General features: G+C 34.2%; 2 protein-coding genes and 1 pseudogene across 6 annotated transcripts; 1 reads left to right on the top strand and 2 right to left on the bottom strand.

Moving 5' to 3' along the window:
* Window positions 1-2104: 2104 nt before the first annotated feature.
* On the bottom strand, window positions 2105-3721 carry LOC130965453 (gallate 1-beta-glucosyltransferase 84A24-like; annotated as a pseudogene).
* Window positions 3722-3924: 203 nt separating this feature from the next.
* Window positions 3925-8024, bottom strand: LOC130967662 (cytochrome P450 81Q32-like). The gene is made up of 3 exons (XM_057892619.1): window positions 7480-8024; window positions 5901-6299; window positions 3925-4673 (listed from the first exon to the last, which is right to left on the bottom strand). Exons 1-3 carry the CDS (start codon window positions 8002-8004, stop codon window positions 4041-4043), a joined length of 1557 nt encoding a protein of 518 aa, XP_057748602.1. The 5' UTR covers window positions 8005-8024; the 3' UTR covers window positions 3925-4040.
* A 10255-nt stretch (window positions 8025-18279) lies between these two features.
* LOC130965232 (phosphatidylinositol N-acetylglucosaminyltransferase subunit C-like) lies at window positions 18280-24012 on the top strand. Of its 5 annotated transcripts, none has more exons than XM_057889968.1 (3): window positions 18280-18604; window positions 22200-22374; window positions 22442-24012. In XM_057889968.1, exons 2-3 carry the CDS (start codon window positions 22354-22356, stop codon window positions 23321-23323), a joined length of 903 nt encoding a protein of 300 aa, XP_057745951.1. In that variant the 5' UTR covers window positions 18280-18604; window positions 22200-22353; the 3' UTR covers window positions 23324-24012. The 5 variants fall into 5 exon arrangements, with proteins under 5 accessions (XP_057745951.1, XP_057745953.1, XP_057745949.1 ...); XM_057889969.1 differs by lacking the exon at window positions 18280-18604 and adding an exon at window positions 19107-19569; XM_057889970.1 differs by lacking the exon at window positions 22200-22374.
* Window positions 24013-25880: the final 1868 nt, after the last annotated feature.

Genomic DNA, 25880 nt, shown 5'->3' with positions numbered 1-25880 from the left:
AAATGAAATTTATCATGAATATATTTAAATTGTATAAAATAATTATATATCTTTGGTTATTTATACAAATACCAAACAATAGTATAAAATAAAAAGAAACATAATAGTAATAATAATATATTAATTGTATCTTTAATGTCTTATATGTGTTAAAAAAAGTTATCTTGATTATAACAATTTAATTAATATATGTTGTATTTAATAATTATTCTATCCTATTTTTTTATTATTTGTAGTCCTAAGTCCTAACCAGATTATTCTACTTGAGATTTTATAAAATAATTTTAAAAGTGTTGGGTATAATAGTATGAGATGACAAAATCTTATATTTGTATAGTAGTTTCAATGCATGATTAGATCACTTTTTTTAAAAAGATATTTGTCTCCACATTTAGTTGTTATAGGGTTGATGACAATACTCTCCCAAGATACAATGAAACTTAAGAATTTCTTAATTAGCAATAGTAAGAAATTCTCAATTCTCTCGAACAAAAAAAATCTCTTAATAGTTGATTAAAATGTATACTTAGTACTTATATTTCTGAAATAGTAGACAATGACTTATTTCTACATATCGCACATAGCAATTATGATTAGTTACATATATAAATAGTTGTGTCTTTTCTATTGCCAATAGATACAATGTTTTGAACATACACAATTCTTAAAAAGTTGTGTCCTTTTAACCAATAAACACAATGTTTTGAACATACACAATCTTTAAAAGGTCGTATCCTTTCAACCAAATGATACTAAACGGTTAGTAACCGTTTATTAATATTAATAATAATATCAATAATATTAATTAATCAAATTTGTAAATATCTTTAAAAAAGTATTTAATATTATTAAATATTTTTTTGTAATAGTTGTACACTCCTTAAATAAAGACCATCAACATAAAATCATACCCAATATGTTAAGAAACAAAATCTTAAAACAACAATCTAAAAATAAACTAATCTTGATTTAGTTACTTTTAAGATTAATTTAAAAAATAATTAATTAATAATATAATAATTTAGTTTTCTAATTCAGTAACAAATAATTATGTATAATTGTAGTATAATTTATATTTAGTATAATTAATAATAAATTAGAATATTATATTTTTTCTAATAATATATACAAATACATTTCTCGTTAATTGATTTAAAACATTATTACATACATTCTAATTAATAATATATAAATATTTTTTTACTCATAATTATGTATTAATATATATGCACGTTCCTTCTATAAGTATAATACTTTTAAGATTAAAAAAAATATTAATTAATAATATAATAAAAAATATCAAAATAAAATTATACTCAATATATCAGAAAATAAAATCTCAAAATAACAATCATAAACAAACTAATCAAAGAATTTTTAATAATAAAAAATTTTAAATATTATTTTATTCTCAAAATTCAATTCAAAAATTATGTTTAATATACTAATATATTTACTCCTTAATTAGAGTCTATATATTTAATTAGAATAATTTGTGTACATTATTTTCCAACAACCGGACACATAATAGCTTATTAGCTTAGATTAAGTTGAATATGAGAAGAAGCAAAAGTGAAAACTAGACGAGGAATTACAAACAACTAACAGAACAAGCAGCACGGGTAACACAGTGACACACACAAACAAACACTCTTCAATTACTTGACTTAAAAGTCAAGAATAATGAACGACCTCACCTCAATTTTTTACTAATTATGTGTGAAAACTTTACATAAAATATTAATACACCTCCATGTGCGATTGGGTTGTTTGCAGTGCAATAGTGTTGTGTTTCTCTTGGAATGATTTTAATTCGTTCATAACGGTGGGAACAACAACAGAAATAAAGCATCACTTTTTTTCCTCAGAACTTTATTCTCTTATTAATTAATGCAATATAGATCAAAGCTGCAAAGTTCAAACAAACTGTGCCTTGCTGTTAGGAATTGGCTTCTTCAAGAAAATCACCAACCTCACCAAGAGATGTTGCGGGTTCCTCGGTAGAACACGCTGCGACATTAGCTGACGGTAAAAACTAACATGCAGTTATCTTCGTGTGAAATTGATAATTAAAAGTTATTAGAGAATAATTTAATCAAACTTATCAATTTATCTCATGACTATTTGCTATTAACTTTAGACGAAGATAATTATATGATTTCATGTGAATTTTCACTTTGGCTGACTTATTATTATTATTATTGCTGCTTATCTTAATTATTTCCAAACTTCTCTTTCTAACTTCATCCACAAATTCTTGGATATTCCGGTCAGAAGATCCACATTCCGCCACAGCGGCTTCTGCTGCCTTCAACTTCAAAACATTCTCCTTAATCTCCCTTGCCTTGGTGCCAACCGTTGCCTCTAATAAACAACACTTAACCTCTTCTCTTTTAATCAACTCGTTGGCAGCTTGGCCCCTACACATTCTAAACGCAACTTTAAACACATCCACTAAATATTTAAAATTCGTGACTTGGTCGCCCCACTGCGGAAATGCCACAAGGGGCATCCCGGAGCCCATGGTCTCCATGGATGAGTTCCACCCACAGTGGGTGACGAAGCACGCCACAGAGGACTGCTCCAGGACTTGCTTCTGGGGACTCCACCACACTATCTTACCATTGTTTCCCGCCTTTTCCAACATTCCCTCCGGCAGCACGTGAATCTTGAGCTCAGAATCTTTGTGCGGCGGCTTCATCACCCGAAGAAAAGAAACTCCTGAATCCAAAAGACCGTAAGTGATCTCATCCACCTGCTTCTGCTTCAAATACACCACGCTGCCGAAAGACACGTAAACCACCGAGGACGTTGGCTTTGTGTCGAGCCACTGGATGATACAGTCATCAGCCTTTAGCAAGCCACCCTTCACGGCGGCGTTGTTGGCTGCCTTGGGATTTCTGAACAACTAACGGTCCCACCGTCTTGATAGGTCGGATCTTAGACATGAAGTCAACATTCTCGTGCTCCAACTCCATAAATGTGTCTATGAGAACGCAAAACGGTTTCTCCAACTCCAAGTTCCTATACTGTCCCAGGATGGCCCTTCTCAGAAAAGGTTCAGGAGTATTAGGGTGCAGAAAACTGGGAATTTCGTCAGACTTCAGCAACGGCATGCAGGGTAAGTGAACGTCGAGCTCTAGGTCGGTTTCGGACGGAAACGGCACCAATTTGTGGTAGTAATGGTAGTAAGCGGAGAAGCATGCGCAGGATTGAACCCAGAGCATGGCGGAAGGGAGGCGGAGGGACTCCGCCACGTCGGAAACCCATGGAATAAAGGGGTTGTTGATGAGGCAAGACACCGGAGGGTGTTGGTTCTTGATGATGACAGGGCGGACTCTCTTTCCAACGGATTCTAGCTGGGGAAGATACTGGTCCAAGTCTTGGCGACGTGGCTCGTCCTCGGCCCACTGGTCTTCGAAGGACTCGAGCCGCACCCAGTTTAGGGACGGCTTACCCGGGACTATATCGCTGGCAAGACTCATTTGTTTTGCCCAGCTCTCCGGCGTGCAAATGGTGACCAGCAGACCTTTTGTGGCTAAGCGCTTGCTAGCCTCAGGAGAGGGTTGACGTGGCCTTGCCTCGGAAAGGAGACCAGGTATAAATGCACAAGAGAATCAAATAATCCTTTTGTCATTTTCGCTCTAAAGTTAATGAAGAATGTGGAAAAAGAATGTGGGTTTAAATAATATTAGAGATTTTGAAGCTTGTGTTGTTGTGGGGATATGTACAAACATGATAAATAGAGACTTGTAGGTATCACTACTTGAAAGCCAACAATATATGGAAGAGATAGATCAGACTCATAGGTTTACTGGAAAACCAAGAAGTAGTTAGCTGCTTAATCAATAGAGAGAGTGAAATTGTGTCAAGATCACGGAGAGAATGTTAGAATTAGTCTATTAGTGTTATGTTTACTGGGATGTCGTAGGATGTTTATTTACTATGCAGAAATTGATGAATAAAAATCTAACGTCACCTTATTCAACCAATAAAAATCTAACGTCACAGCAAGATGCACACTATAATACCTTGAATTATTACTTATCGGACAGAATCTTAATCATTTGTTGGCGAGGGCTGCATAACACAACCAAAGGTTCAACTTTGGGCATGGTAAGACCTAGTCCTTCCTTCATGTTGATTTCTTCATTTCCAATTTTGTCCAACTCAAAACACTGAACCAATGCTCCCAATGCATGTACCATAACACGTTTTGCCAAAGCAGCTCCAGGGCAAACTCGTCTTCCAACCCCAAATGGAACCATATTATAAACTACGTGATCACCACCGCCACTTCCATCTCCCAGATCAAATCTCTCTGGCACAAACATTGCAGGATCCACCCATAAATCAGGGTCTCTTTGCAGTGTCCACGCATTCACAAGTAGCATTGTTCCTTTTGGTATATCATAACCACAAACTTTGCAATCATTTGAAGACTCGTGAGGTAGAAGAAGCGGAGCCGCTGGGTAAAGGCGAAGAGTCTCGGTTATTACGCTTTGCAGGTACTTGAGTTTGGTTGCTTCTGATTCATTCAAGAGTTTACTATGGCCTGCGTGAGTTTCTATCTCAGCTTCAAGTTTCTTCATTGTTTTAGGGTTGTTGAGGAGAAGTGACACTGCCCATTCCAGAGTAGTAGCTGAAGTTTCGGACCCAGCTGTGAGCATTGCCTACATATATAACATGAATAATGCTTAATATTGTAAAAAGAAATTAACAGTTTGTCATTTTAGTTTATACTATGGCTCTCTAACTTGCTTTTTGCAACCATAATTTGGCTACAATGTTTCATAATTGTTACAAGGAAAGCCTCTAGTAGAAGAAAAATGTAAAATAAATTAAACGATCAAGCATATCTGTCTTTTTATCTTTTAAAAAAAGTAATATAAAAATATAAAAAATAAAAACCAATATTTTTTAACAATAATAATAGCAATTCAAATTCTTATATTACCTTAATACCTTTATCATTCACTATTTTATAAATTTATTATTGGTTACACAAAAAGTTAGTTGGCTAATAGAATAGAATTGTGAAAACATAACTAAAGAAAATACATTATTAGTAGCATTATAGAAGTGCATTATTCTAACATCACATATTCCACTCACACATAAAGACAATCGATTTAGAAATTCCATTGCCTTCATATGCATGCAAAAAAGCTTCCAATAAGTTATAGACACAATAATAATCTAAAATTATATTTAATTTAATATTTTAATATTTATAATTAAATATTTGTTACATTTAATATTATTTAATTATTTAATAATAATTTAAAAATTCTAAATTTTAATTTTAATTTATTTTATATTAATTTTTTATTATTTCCGTAATATACTTGTTAATTTAGCTAGCATTGAAAGCAACTCCTAATAAATTTAAGTATTTTGACTAATAATTTTGCACGGATGTCAGCCATTTGATAGGAAAATAAGAATTAATAATTCAATTATATAGTAATCATTCACATACAATTTATTGATCAAAATAAGGTTTCTTTATTTCAATTTAAAAGTGAGGTTGAGCGGATGAAATTCGTTCTCTCTTAATTAAGTGTAAGAGATTTGATTCTCGTTTAGAGGCTGAGAGCATGGAAAACAGTAAATTCCCTTTTAAAATAAACTTTTTCTTTTGGCTTCTATTTGATTTTAGTATATAATATTTTCTTCTTGTCCTATTCGAACTAGTCGTTGCGTTGCCCCTAGTCTAGATGTCTAGGACTTATAAATAAATAATATCAACTGCCACTACATTAAAAATAATTATTAATATAAAACATTTATTAAAAATAAATTAAATTATTCATATATTTTTATACATAGAGAGTATTTTTAAAATAATTACCATATTAATTTTTAATAGAAAAATTGTAGAAAGAAAGAATTCTGACCAGAATGACTCCTTTCACAGTTTCATGCGTGTAGAATTCAGGATCCTTGTGTTGAAGATCCAACATGACATCAATTAAATTGAGATTATTCATATTATTTTGTTGGTTTCCTTTGTTGCTCTTATTTCTTCGATGATCATCAAGTAATTTCTGTAAGAAGCCATCCATCTTTTTCATCAACCTCACCATTCTCTTTTCCACACCTTGGAAATCAATCCATTTTAGCAGTGGAATGAAGTCATTCAAGTTCCCACTACCCAGAAGCTCCGCCATCTCCTTCACTAGAATCTGGAACTCTTTCCCTTCGTCGTCAATATCCTTTCCATAGTAACGCTTCCCAGATATCATCCTTAGCATGATATTGAAAGAAAGCTCAAAAAATCTCGGCCTTAGTTCTACCTGTTGCGGTCACTTACAAGTTACAAGATTCAAATTAATGGATTAAATTAAACGACATATATAAAGAAGTTAGCAACTTTAATTTCCGATGGCATAGTTATTTACCTGATTCAAATTTGGTACTACTTAGATAAAAATGTCAAAAAAAAATTTGTTAAGATATTTTTTAAAAATAAAAATTTAATATATATAATCAAATAAACTGTGTTATTTTTATTAAAATTAAACCGAATAAATCAATTTAACAAAAAAATAATAAATTAGATTTTAAATTGGTATGAATTAATATTTTTTTTATAAAAAATTACTATAATATTCTTATTATAAAAAATAACTAATATATTGAAAACTCTAAATCTTATCTCTATGACGACGGAAAAGAAAAGAACTAAAATATAGGATTCTCAAAATTAATATATATAATAAGAGTATTTTAGTCATTTTTTTTATAATATAGGTGTTGTAGTCATTTTTTATAAAAAATAATATTGATTTAGACTGATTCAAATTTTGATTTACCATTTTTCGGTCAAATTAATTTGTTTGACCTAATTTTGACAAAAATAATATAATTTAATTGATTATATGTATTAAATTTTAATTATTAAAAACATAGTTAAAAAAAGACGTTTTAGACATCTTTATGAAAATAGCTCCCTTCAAACTTATTAGATTCAACAAAAAATGATATTGGTAAAAAGTAAAGTTTTGGTAAAGTCTAAAATTAATTTTTTTAGTACAAAAAAATACTAAAAAAAGAATTGTCATATTTTTTCTAAATTTAGTAAAAGGTTTATTTTTTATCAATTTTTTTTACAATTTTATATATATATATATTGAAAATTTTAAGATATCAATATACATGTTTACTTAATCAGAGATGGTATCAAAATTTTCATATAATTTAAAAGTTTAGAATATAATTTGATTTTTATTTTAAATAAATTAAAAAAATTATATAAAAGACGTATTAAAGGTATAATTATTTATATTTTTTATATTTGATTAAATTATATAAAAAAATTTATATAAAATTCTTATATAAAATGACGTATTAAATTTTTCTAGAAGACTTTCCACAAAACCTGTTAAATAGGAACAAGTTAAACTTTTGAATAAGTGATCCTGCAATAAAATATTTTTACAATTCATACTTAAAATTTTAGGTCTAAACTTATACCTTTAAGTTTTGAGCTTTGCAATCTTGAAAAAGTTGTTTCAGCAACAACTGAACCTCGTCCTCTCGGACTCTAGCAAGCATGGCAAGACGGTTGGCGGTGAAGAGCTCAAGAGATGTTAGACGGCGGAGGCTGCGCCAATGGTCGCCATAGGGAACAAACGCCATTGTCTTACAATTGTAGTTGAGATGCTTCCCAGCAAGTGTTTGGGGACGGTTTGCAAAAATGATATCATTGTTTGTGAAGCATTCTTCAATGGCGGAAGGTGAAGAGACGACAAGAACGTTGCGTGTGCCAAGTTTGAGGAATAGGATGTGGCCATATTTCTTTGTTAGGTTGTGTAGGCTTCGGTGTAAGGGTTGATTTATGAGATGAAGGTGACCTATGATTGGTAGAGAAGTTGGACTTGGTGGTAGATTTTTGTTGTTCTTATTATTTCTTTCAAGTATGAATTTAGCAAGAAAAAGAAACAAGAGAAGAAGAAGTATCATCAGCCAGTCCCCTGAAACTGATGCTTCGTCTTCCATTTGGATATGTTATTATTGTAAAATCTAAGGTACTGAACACACTATATATTAATGTTAATTATTGGCCGGCAGAAGATAAGATACTATATATGTAGCAGGTAAATGTTATTTTATCGAGCCTCAAGGAAAAAGTTTCTTCAATTTAAAAAAATTTCATAAACATTAAAGTTTTGACATCAAATTAGCTATTATCTCTTTGACTTTGAGTATATTATTTATGGGAAAGTATGAGGAGTTAATGAAATATTTATACAATGTGTACAATTGAGGTTTATAGAATATTAGAAATATAATTATTAGTGTTACATTTTTCCATCAGCTGAAGTTTTTGGGATGAGTGGTATCATGACATGGTATTAAAGCGCTAGATCCGAAACGTTAAGAGTTCGATCCTTGGTGAACCCAAAAATTATTTATTATCCCTTGTACTTTTTATAACTCAATAGCTATTATACACATTGTACAAATAGTCCATTGTCTCCCTAGCGGGATCTGATTATTTATATATTATTTTACATTTTTTTAATAAAATAATTAATTTTTTTACAGTTGAATAATACTTATTTAAGTCACCAAAAAAAACTAAACTTATTTATATCAGTATAATAAAAAAAGTTTTTACAAACACAAAATATATATTCTTATATAATGATTGTGATTGATGGATGATATTTTTTATATACATAAAGTATGATTTTTTTTAATTAGTTTTATTTTTTTTAATATCTTTTATGTTAGTGTTATTTTTACAATATATGGAATTTTTGTTTTTTATTTGAAATTATTTTACGATTCTGTGTTATTAATTAAAAAATAGTTTAATAATTTATTTTTAATTTATATTTTATACATTTGAGTAATTATGTGTTTAACTAAAATGATTGATTAAAAAAAAAAAAGCAATACCGCACTTTTATAGTAGATATCAATTTCAAATTACAATTGCTTCTACATATGGCTTATTTTAGATCATTTACAACCATTCTACCCACAAAAAAAGTGAGAGACAACAAAGCAAACTCTTTATGAATATTAGTTATTCTCTTTGACATTGGATAAAGGACAACTAAATACTCAGAAGAGCCTTAAGTCAAGAAACAAAGACAACAAAATAATAAAGAAAACATCATATCATCCTTATTACTATTCTCCTATTTCTATTATAATTCTCTTTTCTCGCTGCTTCTACATTTGGTGAACTTGATTTTTACCTAGACTGTTGCAATCTGCAAAACATAAAATGGACAAATGGAATATTCAACTAGTAATTCGCGAGCAGGGGTGCCCCCCATATATATATGGTGACGTCTATGGTGAATGTAAGGGTTTGCTGGCTAAGGTGGCTAAGATAGACCAACCAATTTGAATTAGACACGTGGGTTCGTTTGACTTGAATGAGAGTAATTTGACTCACGGTAAATGAGGTAACAAGGTAAATGAGAGTAACAAGCAACGGTGAAACTTTTTGAATCTTCAGGCAAACAAATGTCCCGACCCGACCCTATTAACGTCTAAGTCCAACAGGTTATCATCATGACCCGGATCCTACTCTTGACGTCCTCAGTGTTCTTCTTCATGCCCGATGCTGCAATGAACTGAAGACAGCGCCTCCACCTCTGTTGTTTCCAGGATCGATGTGCTCCGCCGGCTTGGACTTCTTTGCTTAAAGCTTTCTGCCGTCACCTAACGCAGCATGGTTCGGGGTACTCCTTTCCTTTGCCGTGCTGGCCTCATGCGATGGCCTTCGCCGATTTCCTTCCACCGCTCTTGGAAGTTGTTGGGTTGGTTTGCCTCTTGGTTTCTTCGAAGGTCAAGAAGAAGATTCAGGTGCCATCGCCGCCCTCAGTTCCTTCGATCTAGAACCAGCTGAAGATAATGTCGTCACTTCTGGGCCACCCCCTTCCTTGCTTACCGTTGCTGCACCGTCCAGTCCTTCTCATCGCGTTTTCTAGGATCATATCCATGGATGTGGCTATGTCGTGCTCTCTATAGCCATCGATCTCAGCGCCTCTGTAGTTGTCCTGTGATACCTCCTGCGACGGTGCTGCTTCCTGCGATGGTGCTGCTTCCCACGACGGTGATGTTGCCGGCCGGCGATCATTTTGTTTCTCAGTATTCCTTTTTGGCCTTGCATTTATCCACAGTAAACTTTCCACATTTACGGCGTTTCACATTCGCCTAATTACACATTAACGCATAACAACCATCTATCCTTACTTAACCGACTTGCCACACGTCATTCCTTCAATGGCTGGTCAACTCCTTAGTCACCCTTAGGCACCCATTGTTGAGCCACCAGAGACTCCACCTATATATATATATATATATATATATATTTTGAGAGCGGGAGTTCTAAAACCACAAAAGCAGCAAAACAAAAACAATCATCAGCCTCTCATCCAAATGATCTGTAGTTTACTGGTTTTTATCTTTGTCTCTTTTTTTGTTTCTGGACACGAATTTTATCTATTCTCAGTCTTTATAATTAGGCCTATTTTTGTAAATTAACTTTACATTTTCTATTTTTGGGCCCATATTACATGACAAAATTTCAAGGACTAAGTCCACAAACAAGTCTACAAATCCTCCCTAGCTTTTTGACGGAAAAAATTATATTTCTCCCCAAAAAAATATATTTTTCTAACATGATCCGATTATCTCGTTAATTCTTTTAAATAAGTATCAAAATTTAAATTTTATTTTATGCATATACTAATTTATTGGTCAATAATAAATTTTTAAATAAAATTTAAATCCTAAAAAATTATTTTTTTTTCATGCATAGTTGGGAATGAAAATATATATATTCCTTCATCTACCTCATGATATCTATAACAAGAAAGTGAGAAAACTAAAAGGGTAGCAGAACAATAAAGTCCTAGACTAAAAACTAATAGTCTCACATTATAATTTGTGTTGATATATTAAAAATAGATTTATCGTAATTTCAATAGATTGGCTTGTTTTAATTTAAGATATTTTGGTTTTTAACAGTATTTTTAGTTTGGCAAATCAATGACTAATCTGTTGCCATATTGAACTCTATTTAAAAATTTATCGCTGGTTAATGAGTTGTTGCATGCACAAGTAGGATTCGAATCCCGACACTTACTTAAATAGACTAATGAGCTAAATATTAGACCAACCTAACTTGGTTTTAATTTAAGATATTTTATTAATGTATGTAGAAATTATTTTTTATACTTCTAATAAAAGTTTAATACAATAATAACAACAATAATAAGACCTTATTCCATTAAGTGGAGTGTGTATGACCGAAAAAAAATTAAATAATAAATTAGAAGTGAGCTAAGATGGTTAACAATGTAAAATTTATAATTTGGGAATTTACCAATAAAAATATAACTTAGAAAATAAATCTAAGCGCGAGAATATAATTAATTGTGGAAAAATTCGTACTGCCGTTAAAATTAACTGTACCAACTTAAATTTGTCTGGTACTGAGAGTGAAAAAACTAAAACCATAAAAAATAACGAGAAAAATATTTAAAACGAAAATTCGAACATTTATCTTAAAGGTTTTGGTCTTGGATGGGACCAAACGAGCAAAAGTTGAATTGGGCCTCACTTGGGCCCTAGGCCCATGACCTATATACTCAAATTACTCACAATTTAGCTCATTTCCCCATTAAAAGATAGAGAGAGAAAGTGCACAAATAGAAAAAAGAGAAGTGAAGAACCATGCCCTAAAATACTATTCACCCATCACACTCAAATTCTCATAACTTCCAAATCGTAGTTCCAATCGACAACCCATTTGTAACTACGTATTTATCTCGACTCCATCTTCAATTCCATCTAATTATTGTGGTAAGAAATTTTGAAAATCTTGTCCCATTTTCAATTTTTCTTCTACTTTCGTGCTTTGGGTTTGAGATGTTAATAGATTTGAGATTTTGATATTTAAGGAAGACTTAATCTTGAGTTATGGTAGGATTTTGATCCATGAACACGTGGTACAGGTGAGAAAATTCTTTTTCTTTTATTTTTTTCTAATTATGTAAGAAACCCTAATTTAAAATGTGAATAAATTGTTTAATTAGATTGAATAAGAGTGATGGCTGGCTTGGTTGAGTTGGTGTTGTGAAATTAGAGTTGGACTCTTTTTTGGAGCACTTGGTGGAGGTTTGGTGGTGTTGGTTGAGGTTCGGATTCGATTGGAGAGGATATTCAAGGATTTGGAAAAATCGCCATCATAAGGTACGAGTTTTTGTTTCGGGTAGACATTATGTAAGATTATGTGAAAACCTAGGTTAAATGCCTCTAGGATAGTGCTAAATGAAATAATTGTTGTTGTGAATGATTGATGGCTTACTATGAATTTTGTGTCGGTTGATGGTTGAATGATGTGTATTAGCATAAATGTGAATAATGGTATATGTGTATGATTGAATTGAGAGGTGTTGTGCTATAATTGCCTATGAAAGGCTATGGAATGAAAATTAGGCGGGAGGCCGTGAAAGAGTGAGGTATCCCCTGTCTTGGTAAGTCATGATAAATTGGGTAATTGTTATGTTGTGATTGGTTGTTGAAATGATGAGATTTGGTTGAACAATTGATTTGTTAGTTTTGATTGTTGATGGAAAAACTTTGAAGATGGTTGATTGTGTTAAAATTGGAATTGATTATGTTTTGAATGATTGAGAATTGATAAATAAGTGTTGAGGATGCTAGGAATGGTTTGAGCTGGATTTGAAAGGAAAGGAATTGGAATTTTGTAAAATTGACCATTATGTAGAATTTGGTAAAAAAAATATATTTTTGACCAATTTCGACGGGTCATAATTTGGTACTCGAAGTTTGAAATTTGATAAAACTTGTCTTGAATTAAAACTGGTAATGAGAGTTTTAAAACTGTCTAAGGACGGATGAAAAACAAATTTTGTAGCAAAAGTTATGAACGTTTAAAAATTGGGATTTAAAATTGAAAATTTCAGAATTTGCAGAATTTAGAGCAGATGAAGGTTCCGTGCATGCGCATGACCTTGGATTTGTGTGTATGTACAAGGCATGCGTACGCACGAATGTGAAATTTTCGTGAAACCAGACTCAGGTTCCCTGTGTATGGACGAGGTGTGCGTACGCACTATGCACAATTACCCAATTTTGGGCAAAATGCTGCTTGTTGAGTTAAGAATATAATTAATTTAATGATGATGACAAGCATTGATTTATTGGGTTAAACACACAATTGGCTTTGATTGCTTTATTTATTGATGCAGGCCCAAAAGCAAAGTTTGCAGCAGCCCAACAAATTAAAACAAAGAAATAAACGCTCTTGAAGATTAATTGATTCACAAATAAAGTCCATAGGAAGGAAACAAAGAAATCAAGTGGGCTTAATGAAGAGTGATCCACCAACCGAGCCCAATGCATTTCAAAGAGAAAGGAAACTCCAAAGCTAAGTTTTAGCATTGTTCTCCTTCAGAGAGAGAAAGAGAAAGGTTAACTAAGAAAGCGTTATCAAATCACACTAATCAAAGGCATGTTAAGCTAAGTCAGATGTTAAAGGTAAATAATTTTCTTTGGCATGCAAGTTGATTTCTTCACTTCTTCTTCTACTCTCTGCAATAATATTTTGGAAAAGTTAAAGAAAATAAAGGCTGAACATCCCTACTGTATATCAATGGTAAAAAATATTTCTTGGGGTCAAAGCACAAATCTAATGGTTTTTATGTTGATAAGCTCATTGAAAAAGTTGATTAGTGCTACTGATGTGTCTGCTACGGTGTTAATATCAGTCTCAAAATCCCTAATTTTTGGGGTTGATTGAAGAAAGAGAAAGGATTATCTCTAAAAGCTCAATGTCTAAGAAGTTGACTCTGAATGAACTCTAGCCGTGACTCAGAATAAGGTACAAAAGGAAAAATAACTCTAGTTGGAGGAGCAAGGAGAGAGAACCGAAATTGAGAGTTGTGTGTAAAACCTCACTACTGAGTTTGAAGTCTTGGAAGCATTGCACCTACACTAAAAGGAGCATTCTGCCAAGATGAAGAATAAAGTATTGAGTTCTGTTGTTGGGTTCAGATCGTAGTGTTAATGCTATTATTCATCATCTCCTTCATGATTTACAGTTTTGTATTTTAATTTCAATGTATATCTTTCTGTATTTTCTTTGAGAGGTAAAAGACAAGAAAGAGATGCATTGAGAAAAAGTCATAGAGTGAAAAAGGCTAAGAGACACACTTGAAAAAAAAAGCCAAAAGTGATTTCAGATTTCTTTTGGTTGTATTTTATGTCTTGTGTTATGTACCAGAGAGGTGCCCCTTGCTAAGTTGGGTAAGCACATAGTGCATTGAGTTTAGGTATTAGCATAACTAAGTCAAGTTTAGGTTGAAACTTGTGTGCCCAGATAAGATCAGGTTGAATCCTAGAGAATTGGTGTATGTAATACTTTGACTATAGTGAAAATTCCACCAGTGTTATGATAGAGATTGGATGTAGGTTGTATTGCATAAGGCAACTGAACCAAGATACATGACTGTGTTAACTTCTTCTTCTCTACTTTTGTTCTATTTTCTGATTTTTATGAGACAGAACTAAATTGTCTCATGAATACTCCGCTTCTTTATTCAAACAGAAATCGCATTTTAGTTCTGGTTTTAAGGCTTAATCAAATAAAGTAAAAGAATGTCATAGATTCAAACTCCTCTTTCTTTAAGTCTTCTGTAACCTTCACTACTTTTTGAACTATTTAACCTTCTCAACATATTTATAACCCCCTTTAACCTCCGAATGGAGTTGAATAACTGATAGTTAAGCCTTGAATATACTGAGGAGTGATATGACAAATTAAATTGAACTATTACTGAATAAACACTTAGGTAACTGGATGAAATATTGCGGGGACAGTGGCTTTGTCCCTCCCGCAGTAAGGACGATGGTTTCATTCCACTAGCAAAATAATAAAATTGAAGTAGCTAATAAATGAATGAGGTTATGTTAGGTTGAATCTTCCAGACCGGATGGAATTGTAAATTGGTTTAAAATGTGATATTAATTTTTTGCTTGGCATGGACGGTGGTGTTATTCCGCTCACGAAAAAATAAAATTGATTAATTGGTAAAGAACTGAGGTTAATAAATATAATAATTTGTGAAATTGATTGAAGTTAATAATTGTTGGTTAATGGCTTGGGTAAGATGCAATGATTGTGGTTTGTTCCACTTGCTTTGGGTTAAGATTTTAAACACTTGCCTGGGTAAGATGCAAGGATTGTGGCTCCGTCTCACTTGCTTCGGGTTAAGTAAGGATGGTGGCCTAGTCTCGCCCATAGTGAGGATGATGGTATTGTCCTGCTCACGTAATAATGGAATTGGTAACTTATAAAAGATTGGGGCTAATGAATCTAAATTTGATAAATTGATAACGAATTGGGGTTACTTAGTATAATAACTTATGAAATTGCTAAAAGATATTGATGCTGATTGTTTATGGCCTGAATGGCTGGATTGGCAAGGACAGAGGTTTATCCCGCTTGCGTGACAAGGTCCGGGTGTTATCCTGCATGCACAGTGATGTGATATTTGTTTCAAACAAGGTCGGTAGTCTTATCCCCCTTGTTCGTGGTTATGGTGTGGTGTGAGGACGGTGACGTTGTCCCGCTCATGGATAGGCGAGTTGAGGATGAAGGATCCCTCTAAATAAGTTGAGTATGAATGATTCGCTCTCTTGTTGTGACGTGGAAGTGAGAAAAGTGGTGGGGCACTCTCCCTCGAAATATTTCTCCCACATCCTCTTTTAATATTTTTGTTGGGAGTGGAGAAGGTGGTAAGCCACTCTCCTTCGAAATATTTTTTCACACTCTCTTTTGATTGTTTGTTAGAAGTGGAAAAAGTGGTAGCGCACTATCCCTCGAAATTTTTTTCCCATGTCTCTCTCTAGTTGCAAGGTGTGATAGGGCACTCTCCCTGCAAAATGTACATGGCATTCTCCCTAGGAGGTGTATAGGACACTTTTTCTGCGAGACCGGATTGGGATAGGCCCAGATATATTTTTCTCTTAGAGATGCGCAACAGAGAGATAATGTCCGGGAGAGCGCCCTTTCTTTATGATTTTATTGATTTTATTTTTAAAATTATAGGTTAAACTAAACTCAAATAAACTTATAATTTGATTTTGTGATAAAGAACAGTTGAAATGTGTACTAGAAGTTTGTCAAAACCTTTTAGGAGTTTGGCTTTTAGGATTTTCTTGGTGAATAGGGGTAGCTCCCATTATCATGTGCTCGCTTCGTGCTTGCTTCGTCCTCGTCGTGTCGGCGCTCCGGATCGCTAGAAATGCTGCGATCGCATCGTTTGTCGTGTCGTTGTTCAGGTGACCTTTTGTTCCTGGTTTTGCGATGCGACCGGATCTTAGAGGTTGCTTGGCTTGCGTTTTCTGGGTGATATTTCTCTTTGGACGTGATTCGACTTTCGAGATTTTTGCACTCTGAGGCACAATTCTTGGATTATCTGGATTGCTTTTTCTCCTAGGCTATCGGGTGCTCAAATTTTGTCGTGCTAACGATTATTCTCCTTTGGTTGCCGCCAGTCCAGGGTGGGCAGGCGGTGCACGGTGCTAGTTGTCCTTCCGTGGGTAGAGAAAAGGCTATCCCGAAGGTCAAGTGCTGGGCTTCATGGGTTTGAGTTGTGGTGATGGCTTGATGATTGCTCCTCGAGGTTCTCCGTCATGTTGCCAAGACTTGGCAGTTCCCACAGACGTCGCCAATGTACTAGAAGTCTCTGGTACACATTGTAAGATGGATCGAGGACTTACGAGTCGAAGCATTTGTCAGATCGTCTTCTTGGAGCGGCAGGATGTGGTACCTACAAAGACACTCCGACGCCTAAGTCAGAATGGATCTGAGAGGTATAAGGTGTGTGAAATGAGTAAGTACCTGAAGAGGTCTCTGGCTCTCTTTTATATAGCTTGTGGTAGTTATCTTATATTATCTTTGTTTAGCTAAGATAAGGGATGGATTTAAATTTGAATGTTAGGTCAGGATATTGGAAGTTATTGATTCGTCTTTAAACCGTGAGGATACTCAATATTGAGATTGTCGGGTTCAATGACCGTTTCGAGAAAGGACCGAAATCGAGTCCGAAACAAAATGTTTTCTTTTTTATCTCTTTGATTTTTTAAAAAGTTGTAGTAAATAATTATCTGAATTTTGATACAATACAAAATAAAGATGTTCTAATGTTTCAGTTAGTTGAATTTATTCGAATCTTATGTTGTTAATAAAAATAATGCCTTGGTCAATGAGTTATAGTTTAAATGACAAAATCTTCTTATATTCAATTAAGAGGTTACGGGTTCGAGTCTCCTATTTTTGATTAAAAAAAAAAATTAATGCCTTGAAAACTTTTATGAACTGTACAACCAAACTAAATTTATATTAATTAAGTTTAAAAATTTATTTGATATTATTTTTTTTTCGGTAGTGGATATTATGTGCTTATCATTTTTGCATATTTTGGTTTTCTTTAATCATAAATTTTAATGTTCGAGTTTATTTGTAAATTTTAATGATAAATTATAGATAATTTATTATGTAAAATTATAGAATTTTAAATTTTGTTAGTTTACAAATTATTTCATTTAAATATTTAAAAATATATATTAATTTTTTATAATTTTATTTTATATTTAATTAAATTGATTTAACTACAGTTCGATCATAGTTAAACTATTGAACTATTAAACTTGTCATTCAACCGATTTATTAATCGGTTCGATTCTCATAACTTTATTTAAAAGTATTTTAAGTAAAACTTTTTAAAAATGACTTAATACTTATCAAAATTAAAAAATTTGATATAAATTAGTATATTAATTAATATCCAAATTTAATTATTGTATAATTTATATTAATATCTATTATAATATTTTTAAATTTTAAAAATTATTTTATCAAACATATTTATTGTTACTTATGTTTATTAAAAATTATTTTTATTTTAGTTTACTAAATATAAATAACATAATTTTAAAAAAATTATCTTTTAAAAACTAAATTTAGTTATCTTTATCCAAAGTTCCGAAAATTAGTTCAAATCGATCTGTCGAACCGATCATACTGTAGACCGGCGAGGATTTCAATTTGGTCAGAAGCCAAAATTGCCTATTCTGAAAACCGCTATTGGGTGGCAGAACCGGAATCCGACCGGTTTTCACATTTTTGCACCAAAACGGCACCGTTTTTGCATTAAAAAAAGAATGAAACGGAAACCCTAAAATGTCCTAATCCCCTTCCCCTTTCGTTGAGCAATGAGCACTCACTCACTCACTCCTACCAGCAGCAGCATCGAGCCACCGCCGTGTCACCTCCGCCGTGTCACCTCCGCCATAGCAACTGATCGAAACCGCCTTCCCCACTACTGCCTCTCCACCACTGCTCAAAGCCACCGTCCACTTGCTCCCGTCGCTCCGTCACTCTCGTCCACTGTCGTCTCCATCACTTCGTCACTTGCTCTCATCTCGCATCGTTCCTCCGTCGCAAAAAGCCGCTTTTCCGCCGCGCCAGTTCTGTTCCACCAAGCTCCAACCCTTCTCTGCTCCAGCCATCCGGTTCTCCCTCACCTCTGTGCTCTAGAAGGTATTCTTCTTAGCATTGTTAATATGTGATTTTCCATTTTTCTTCTTCAATTATTGTTGTCATTACTTTGGTTTGGTTTAGGATTGTCGATGATATTGATCATGTTCTTGAATCTTGATTCTGATATTGTGTGGTTCTATTGTTAATTTGTTATGGTTCTGTTGTTACCTGATTTTCTTTAATTCTGTTATGGACTTATGGTTCTGTTGTGAATTTTTTTTGGTTTTGTACCTATTGTTGTCATTACTCTGGTTTGGTTTAGGATTGTCGATGATGTTGATGATGTTCTTGAATCTTGATTATCATATTCTGTGGTTCTATTTTTAATTTGTTATGGTTCTGTTGTTACAGTGACTGATTTTCTTTTATTCTGTTATGGATTTATGATTCTGTTGTGAATTTTTTTTGGTTGTGTACCTATTGTTGTCCTTATCCTGGTTTTTGCATTTCATGATTGATTGTTTCTTTTATTATTTGACTTTTGAGTTTGTATTTGGATGAGATTATAATGTTGTGGTTGCGTAGTTCTTTTAATTTGGATGATATTTTGAAGTTTACATTAGTTTATAAAACAGTCTTTTAATTGAACCACAGTTGAATCGATTATACTAGTAAACCAGTAACAACCGGTTTGGTTGTCTGAACCTTGGCTTTGTCAAGTCAAACCTAAACATTGTGCTTTTCTTTGCCCTCACTTAGGGTTTCTTTCGCTTGTGCCTTTGCCTTCTGCATCTGCTTCTCCTTTTGGAAGCACCAGCTTCTTTACTAGAGTCAGATACGCATATACCATCTTACCGAGAAGGAGAAAGACTGTGAAATTAAAGCCGCCGAAATCAGGGACCATCCAGTGTCCTAAACGGGATCAGCTCGAACATCATCAAGTTAATCTGGATAAGGATGTTTCTCCTTCAGCATCGTCTCATTCGTTTGCAATTCATTCTTAAAGAAGCACCGCTGAACAACATGTTAATCTTCTTCCTTTTATTTTCCAAACAAGAATTAATTTCGTTATGGGTAGCTCAAGGCCTCTTTACCACTTCTTCTAGAGGGGTGGAGGATCAAGTATTTGATTCATTGTAATCTGTTCAAGTTGTTGCTTTCAGGTTAGATCCATCTTGTGGATTCTTTGCCCACTTTCCTGTATAAAATCAACCAGTCCAAATTAACGTTTTCTGTAGAATATATGCCAGAGTCTTTGATGTCCCCGATGTTAAGCATTTGTTTATAGATGCTGAAAGCATCAAACATGTTGATTTTGAGTCATCGGAAATATTTCGAAATCTAGAAACACGTTGGCTATTCCCACACACCTGGATTTTATGTTGATCAAGTCCCGTATGATCTTTTTTGAGGCTTAAGCACTTGAGGGCATTAAATTTCGGTAGAAGTCATATTTCAAGACTGCCTAGTTCTTTTGGAAACTTGGAGTTGCTTCGAAAGATTGTCTGATTGTCTGATTCAATTGATAGTCTTTCTCATTTGAGGAATTGTTTTAAGTTAGATGTGTTGTCCAAAGAGATTAGAAAGTTCACCAGTTTGACCCATCTTATTTTTGACATTATTAGACAATTGTATTTAAGGATAGATAACTTGATTAATTTTCAGATTTTATCCAAATTCATTGTTGGTAAGGATGATGGTTGTTGGATTGTAGAACTGAAGGATTTGGTTGATCTGACTGGATCATTATCTATTTTTTAAGAATGGAAAATTTTTAGAATTTTGAGGAAGTCCAGGAGGTTGATTTGAGCAGCTTCTTACTGTTCAAATCAACTTTCTGAGCTTTCTCAAAACTCGAGAGGTTTTTCATTCTTAAATTACATAAATAATCTAGTCAGATCAACCAGATCCTTCAGCTCTATAATCCTACAACCATCATCTTTACCAACAACAAATTTGGATAAAGTCTGCAGACTAGTCAGGTTACTTATCCCATGAGGTATAGAATCCAGTTGTCCAATAATGTAAAAAAACAAGAGGTGTCAAACTGGTGAGTTTCCCAATCTTTTTGGGCAACCCATCTAGCTTAAAACAATTCTTTAACCTTAGAGTTTGCAAACTAGAAAAACTATCAATTGAATAAGGCAATCTTTTGATGGGCGTATAGGAGAGATCAAGATATCGAACCAACTCCAAGTTCCCAAAGGAATTAGGCAGTTTCGAAATATGACTTCTACTGAAATTTAATGCCCTCAAATGCTTAAGTCTCAAGAAAAGATCATGCAGTACTTGATCAACATAAAACCCAGGTGTGGGAGTAACGAACAGGATTTCTAGATCTCGAAATCTTTCCAAGGACTCAAAACCAACATGTTTGATGCTTTTAGCATCTATGGACAAATGCTTAACATCGTTGGGGACACTATCAAAGACTCTGGTTGATTTTAGACAGGAAAGTGCAAAAAGAACCCACAGCTGTAAGGAACAACAACTTGATCAGATAGCAATGAATCAAACACTTAATCTTCCACCTGTCTAGAAAAAGAGGTAAATAGGGTTTTATAATAAAATATAAATAAATACACTAAAACATAATATATAAACTTCAAAATATCATCCAAATTAAAAGAACTACACAACCACAACATTATAATCTCATCCAAATACAAATTCAAGAGTGAAATAATAAAAGAAATAATCAATCATGAAATGCCAACATCAATTGAATTAACGCATACCATTCCCTCTTTTCTCGTCTCTCCCTCTGGTATTCCTCTTTTCCTCTCTTCTGTTGCCTTGGAATTTGGGTTCTTAGGGTTTTGTGGGCATGTTTGTTTGTTTGGTTGTTCTTGTAGATTAGCATAGCATATACTTTGGAATTTGTGAATGGATATGGCTTGAAAAAGTTGGAGATATGCGTAGCTCTGTAATTGCCTTTTTTCTTTTTCTATTGCTTGCTGCGATATTTCTTTTATTTTTATTCAATTTTGTTAGAGTAAATGTTTCGAATCAATTTCAGTGAAAATTTTAAAATTAGCACTGAAGTAAAGTAAATTAGTTTTGATCTACAAGTTATGCATAGCCCTCTTCTCTACGTTGTTCTACTTTTCTTCTCACTTAGGTAAACTACATAACTGTCATTGGTCTTCTGTATTCTGCTGATTAATATATCTGGAATTTTCTCTGTATTCATTTTTCTGTGGCTTAATCTGTAATTCTGTATAATCAAATTATAACAAAATAGAATTAGAATCACTCTTGCATAAATAGTGACAGGAGCATTATGGATTTGCTACGTCATTCGGAACTTGATTTGTGTAGCGCACACACATCACATGAGGAATAAAAATTACTGTCTCTTTGAACTATTGATAGTGGCTACTTATTTCTGGTTAACCTTTAATCAGGTTTGGGTTTTAAAAAAACCTTAACAACTTTGCTGCATTTAATCCTTTATTCATTTATCTACCTAAATGTAAGTTTTTGTTAATTGATTTTGTGTCTCAATAGCTGTTTTGTGTTGTGTAGCATAATCATATTCTTAATTCTTTGTCTTTGTATTTATGTTTCTGTTATCAATCATATGTGCCTTTAGTTGCAAATGTGAATTTGGTTTCTTTGCATTTATGTGAATTCTGCAACTTTTTATCTTCAGGGTTTTGACATGTAAATCTGCAAGCTTGAAAACACAAGAGAGAGTGTGAATAAACTATGATTTCTTACCTTACTGATTGTATAAGCCCCAAAGTGGCATCATGTCTGGGGAGCCAGATTTAAGCACATAATAGAAGCTGGAGAAGTGTTTTCATATGATAGATTTGAGATCTGAGGTAACATTTGAAGAAAATTAGGTAGCTTCTTGTGATGGATCATCACTTGGCTAGTGATTCTCCGCAGGTTCGTCCTAGATGGAGGAAAGTAGCATATGGCGGTATGCAACCTGGTTTTGATGACAATCATACCGATGAATCTTTCCTTGAAGGAATGGTCATGAATGCCAATGTTGTAAGAAGGGACATGCTAAAGGTGATGTTAGACTCTGTTTCCATTTCTGAATACTTATGCATTGTAGCTCTTGTTGTCTTAGTATGGACCTACACACTAGAATCAACCATTGATGAGAATTGTCTTCTGTGCATAGATGTTAGTCTTCTTGTTTCGGGTTTCTTGATTCTCCTTTTCACTCAGGAAAAGATTTCCCTTAGCATCCTTGTTCATCATTATTTCCTCAATATCTCGTTTTTCATAATGGGATTGTATGTTTTGGCTCCCATCTACCAAACCCTTACAAGATCCATCAGTTCTGATTCCATTTGGGCGTTAACCGTATCGCTCCTCGTGATTCACCTTTTTCTGCATGACTATTCGGAATCAACTGTCAATGCACCGGGGGCTCTCAAAAATCCTGCATTGACCAGTTGCATCTCTGTAAATGCTTCTGTAGTTGCCTCTGTATTCATTGCTTCTCGCCTTCCGTCGAGACTACATGTTTTTGCCATCATGCTATTCTCCTTGCAAGTTTTCCTATTTGGTCCCCTGGTTACTTACTGCATTAAGAAATATTCGTTCCGTTTACACCTGTGTTTTTCTATCAGTTTGATGGTTGTGACATTAAGTTTCGTGTACATGCTGCATTGCTTACTTTTCGTGTTGTTGCTTAGTTTGCTGGTTTTTGTCAATGTGGTCTGCCCTTATTGGCTTATACGGATCCAGGAGTACAAGTTTGAGATCAATGGACCTTGGGATGAGGCTAAGCTTTGTTTTGCTATTACAGATTGAGATAAAAACAAAGCAATTTTGAGTAGCTTTCTGGGGTTCATGTGAATGTAATCTTCTTATTTGCTGATTATGGTCCTAGATGCAAATTTTGTAATGCATGGGGCCATGGAGTTACCCTAAGATTTTTGTATCTTTCATAATTACAGAAGGAAAGTATAGTGAAAGTTTTATGTGAACAAGTTTTTGAAAATTAGTTTCACCAAATTTGAGTTATGGTGCCTTACCCTAGCTTTTAACGGATTGTTATTGATAATGCAAGTTTATATTAATATAACTTGGTCCCTTTCCAAAGATTCACTTGATCTGGTTTAATACTCATAAGGTACTTATTCCTTCCATTCATGGAGTTTCTAATGGTATATGGTCACCAACCGGACATGGTTGACCTTATTACAAAATCATGGATTAGAAATTGACAATGCTCTTCTCTCTAAAGCTTTCAACGGTTTCTTTGATGCTTACTTCCAAGGGTTTGAATTCAATTCCCAAACTCTTTGCCTTCTCTTTAGAAATCTGATATGTTGGCACATAGGGCCCATCATCCTCGCACCTATTAGATTAAAAAATAAAAGAGTTCAAAGTGAAATGTAATTAGAAAAAGGATAAAGTATTATTTTAGTTCTTAATATTTGAGTCAAATTCTAATTCAGTATTTAAGGTTTTAAACATCTTATTTTAGTTGTAAAAAGTTTAACGGTCTTATTTTAGTCATAAAAAGTTTCAAATGGAATTAATGTTGTTTTGCTTTTAAATTTGACACGAATAATTAACATATTTAAAGGCTAATAACATTTGATTTTAGTACATAAATAAAACCACTACTAATTACTAATATAAGTTTTTCTTTTGATTATGGAATGTTAATGATTGATTGATAGTGTTACGGTGGGTAACCGGAGATTAGTCCAATGGATGGCGTTCGGCGGCCCAAGTGTATGATGGAGGAGGACTATGTGTGGGTCCGCAACTCGGGAGGCTCCGTCCGACTTGTGCTCGCGTGTGAATGGGGGGTGGTACCTGCAAAGACACTCCGATGCCTAAGTTAGCAAGGGGGTGAGCAGGTCTTAGAGAGTATTGGACTTAGGAATACCTGAGGCGTGTCAGTGTACTTATAGTGGTGAGCCAATAACCACCGTTGGAGTAGTGCCGTATCTTTAGGATAATAACCGTCCCATTATCTTAGGGAGGTTAAGATATGGCTTTATGAAGTGGTTGGAGAGATTTCAGGGGCGGTTACTCATTTGAATGAGTATTTGTCTGCCAGATAATCTCGCAACCGACTTCTTCATACCAAGTCGGGGTTAACACCGACCTCTTGGATGGAGGTGGGTGCTTCGATAGGCTTAACCTAGTGGATCAGGCCTTTCGATTGGTCCTGGGCCCTTATCATTGGGCCAGGGTATGAACAGTGCCCCTACTTGAGCCCAAATTTTCTTTAAAGTTTGGGTTCAAGTATTCAACTCGGGTTCGTAGTCGACTTGTTTGAAAGAATACGGTTGGTGAGAACCGACGTGATCTTCGCGACTTTTGGTTTCTGACAGTTACGTCAATTCAAGCGTCGTGTCCGTTGAGGGATCATTTAGGGATTGAGGACTTTGGTAACGGTGCAGTCGCATTAATGACTGCCTCGTTTTTACCATTATGCCCCTTAGCCTATTTATAAATACTTTCCCTCTCTTTCCATTCTCCGTTTCTGCAATCTTTCAAACTTCTCCTTATCCTGTTTGTGTTGCATTCTTGTGTTTGAAGACTTCAGTTCTCCCCAACCTTCATTTTCGGCTAAAGGTTAGTTCTGCTTTTCTCATGTCATTTTTGTTTGCATGTTTTGTTTGGCGAGTAGATAGGTTGACCCGTAGATTCTAGTTTCGAATCTTTCTTCTTTAGTGGCCTTGTTTTTTGATTTTCTTTTTTCCTTTTTCCCTTTTGTAGGTTTTCTGCCACTTTTCTTTACATAAAAAATGGCTTCTGTAGACATTCTTTCTCAGTGGGTTGACGATACGGTCCTTGGGGAGGAACCGTTGGTCGACGCTGAGTTCGTCACCCACCTTCGTACTCACCATAGGCTCTGTACTTCGGACGAGGACGAGCCCAAATATGAATTGATAATCCCGGGTCCTGAAGACCGGGTCTGCTTTGGGAGAGTTGATGAGGCGACCCCTCACTTTTTCTTTATGTATGAATGCATGATCACCCGTTTGGGTGTTTTTCTTCCTTTCTCGGATTTTGAGATATCCGTTCTGCACCACTGTAAGGTTGCCCCTACTCAACTCCATCCCAATTCCTGGGGTTTCTTGAAGATCTACCAGTTTATAAGCCACGCTCTGGACTTCCCGACTTCCTTGAGAATCTTCTTTTATCTTTTCCATATGACTAAGCCCTTTAGTGGGCTAAATAATAAGCAACAATGGGTATCCTTCCGAGCCATTCAAGGTCGGAGGATTTTCACCCTTTTTGATGAGTCCTTCCACGACTTCAAAAACTTCTTCTTCAAGGTTCAAGCTGTAGAGGGTCACCACCCCTTTTTTCTGGACGAGCATTCCTCCCCTCGCTTTCCCCT

The sequence above is a fragment of the Arachis stenosperma genome, chromosome 3, assembly GCF_014773155.1.
Source record: "Arachis stenosperma cultivar V10309 chromosome 3, arast.V10309.gnm1.PFL2, whole genome shotgun sequence".
NCBI classification, from domain to species: domain Eukaryota; kingdom Viridiplantae; phylum Streptophyta; class Magnoliopsida; order Fabales; family Fabaceae; genus Arachis; species Arachis stenosperma.
The sequence above is the reverse complement of the archived record's forward strand: the minus strand, read 5'-3'. Positions and strand labels throughout refer to the sequence as shown.